Below are 2,424 nucleotides of genomic sequence, written 5' to 3'. Positions count from 1 at the left end.
CCGATCCGAGACCTAAAGGGGGTGCAGAAGGTCATGGGTTGCCTAGCAGCCCTCAGCCGCTTCATCTCACGCCTCAGTGAGAAGGGCTTGCCTCTGTATCGGCTCCTGAGGAAATCCGAGCGCTTTTCGTGGACCCCCGAGGCCCAAGAGGCCCTTGACAAGCTCAAGGTATTGATTACTCATGCTCCAATCCTAACACCACCAATGGACAGCGAGCCCCTCTACCTATATATGGCAGCCACGACCCAGGTGGTCAGCGCAGCCATCATTGTGGAAAGACAAGAGGAGGGACACACTTTGCCTGTCCAGAGGCTGGTATACTTCATCAGTGAAGTGCTGTCTGAAACCAAGACGCGGTATCCACAGATCCAGAATCTGCTTTATGCAATAGACCTGGCTCGGCAAAAACTGCGCCACTACTTCGAAGCTCACCCCGTCACCATGGTCTCGTCTTTCCGTCTCGGAGAAATTGTCCACAACCGGGAGGCCACGGGTAGGATAGCCAAGTGGTCAGTGCAACTGATGGGAGAGGCTCTTACCTATGCGCCTCACAAGGTGGTCAAATCCCAAGTCTTGGCAGATTTCAATGCTGATTGGACTGACACTCAGCTGCCCCCACCATAGATCCAGGTAGAGTGCTGGACCTTGTACTTCGACGGGTCGATGATGAAGACCGGTGCCGGCGCAGACCTCCTCTTTGTCTCACCCCTCGGAGAACACATGCGCTACGTGGTACGCCTGCACTTCCCGGTGTCCAACAACATGGCGGAGTACGAGGCCATCCTCAGCGGCCTCCGCATCGCCATCGAGCTAGGCGTCAAGTGCCTCAATGTCCAGGGAGACTCTAAGCTCCTCATCGATCAGGTAACGAAGGAGTCCAGCTGCCACGACACAAAAATGGAGGCGTACTACAACACAGTGCGTCGCCTCGAGGACAAGTTCGATGGGCTCGAACTCAACCACATCGCACGCAAATACAACGAGGAAGCAGACAAATTGGCCAAGATCGCATCTGGGCGGACCACCGTCCCCTCGAATGTTTTCGCCCGTGACCTCGCCGAGCCATCCGTCGACTTCAAGAGTCCAGCAGAAGCCACCAGAGCGGCACCCGAACCCTCGGGGGCTGCGACTGCTGAGCCCTCGATCGAAGACCCCTCGGCGGAGGGGTCCGAGGCCATGGACACAGAAACTGAAATCTCCTTGGCGGACGAGGCTAAAGTGATGGAGATTGATGAGGCCCCACCTTCGCAAGACTGGCGTGCCCAGTACCTTGATTGGATGATCCGAGGGGTCCTACCCTCGGACCGCGCTCAGGCGCGGCGAATCGCTAGGCGAGCCAAGTCTTTCATCTTGATCGACGACGAATTGTACAAGCGCAGCCCCTCGGGAGTCATACAGCGTTGCATCCCCATTCCCGAGGGCAAGAAGCTGATCCGGGACATCCACGCCGGGATTTGTGGCGATCATGCGGCGCCACGCACCTTCATGGGAAACGCGTTCAGGCAAAGCTTTTACTGGCCCACCGCGGTCACCGACGCCACTGAAGTCATGCGGACCTGCGAGGGCAGCTAGTTCTACGCCCGAAAAATGCACCTCCCGGCCCACGCTATGCAAATGATCCCCATGACATGGCCTTTCGCCATGTGGGGATTGGACCTCATCGGGCCACTGCAGAAAGCGCCCGGGGGCTTTACCCACTTGTTGGTAGCGATCGACAAGTTCTCCAAGTGGATCAAGGCTTGACCCATCGGCAAGATCAAATTCGAGCAAGCCTTGTTGTTCTTCACTGACATAGTCTACAGGTTCACAGGCAAAAAGTTTTTGGTGTTTTGTGACGACTACCACATACGTGTGGATTGGTCGGCTGTGGCGCACCCACAGACAAACGACCAAGTAGAACATGCCAACAGCATGATCCTACAAGGCCTCATGCCAAGAATCTTCAACAAGTTGAACAAGTTTGGCTGGAGGTGGCTCACGGAGCTACCCTCGGTCATCTGGAGCCTAAGAACGACCCCGAGTAGAGCCACGGGCTTCAGCCCATCCTTCCTCTTCTATGGTGCCGAGGCCGTCCTCCCCACTGACTTGGAGTATGGGTCGCCGAGGCTCAAGACATATCAAGAGCAGCAGAACCAGCAAGCTCGTGAGGATTCACTGGATCAGGTGGATGAAGCTCGAGACGTGGCGCTCCTACACTCAGCACGGTACTAGCAGCCCCTGCGAAGATACCAGGCGCAAAGGGTTCGGCGCCGAGACCTCAACAAGAGGGACTTGGTGCTGAGGCTCCGGCAGGACAACCAAGGACGCCACAAGCTCACACCACCGTGGGAAGGCCCGTACATCGTCACGGAAGTTCTCAAGCCCGGCACGTACAAGCTAGCCAATGAGAAGGGTGAAGTCTTCACCAACGCTTGGAATATTCAG

General features: G+C 56.6%; 1 protein-coding gene across 1 annotated transcript; it reads left to right on the top strand.

The window, feature by feature from the left end:
• Positions 1 to 897: 897 nt before the first annotated feature.
• On the top strand, positions 898 to 1,572 carry LOC120653375. The gene has a single exon (XM_039931132.1). It carries the CDS (start codon positions 898 to 900, stop codon positions 1,570 to 1,572), a length of 675 nt encoding a protein of 224 aa, XP_039787066.1.
• Positions 1,573 to 2,424: the final 852 nt, after the last annotated feature.

This window comes from Panicum virgatum, chromosome 1N, assembly GCF_016808335.1.
Source record: "Panicum virgatum strain AP13 chromosome 1N, P.virgatum_v5, whole genome shotgun sequence".
Classification (NCBI taxonomy): Eukaryota; Viridiplantae; Streptophyta; class Magnoliopsida; order Poales; family Poaceae; genus Panicum; species Panicum virgatum.
This window is presented reverse-complemented; position numbering and strand designations above follow the sequence as displayed.

Coding starts and splice junctions, on each gene's coding strand:
- LOC120653375 (XM_039931132.1), top strand. CDS start 898: ATGGAGGCGTACTACAACACAGTGCGTCGCCTCGAGGACAAGTTCGAT.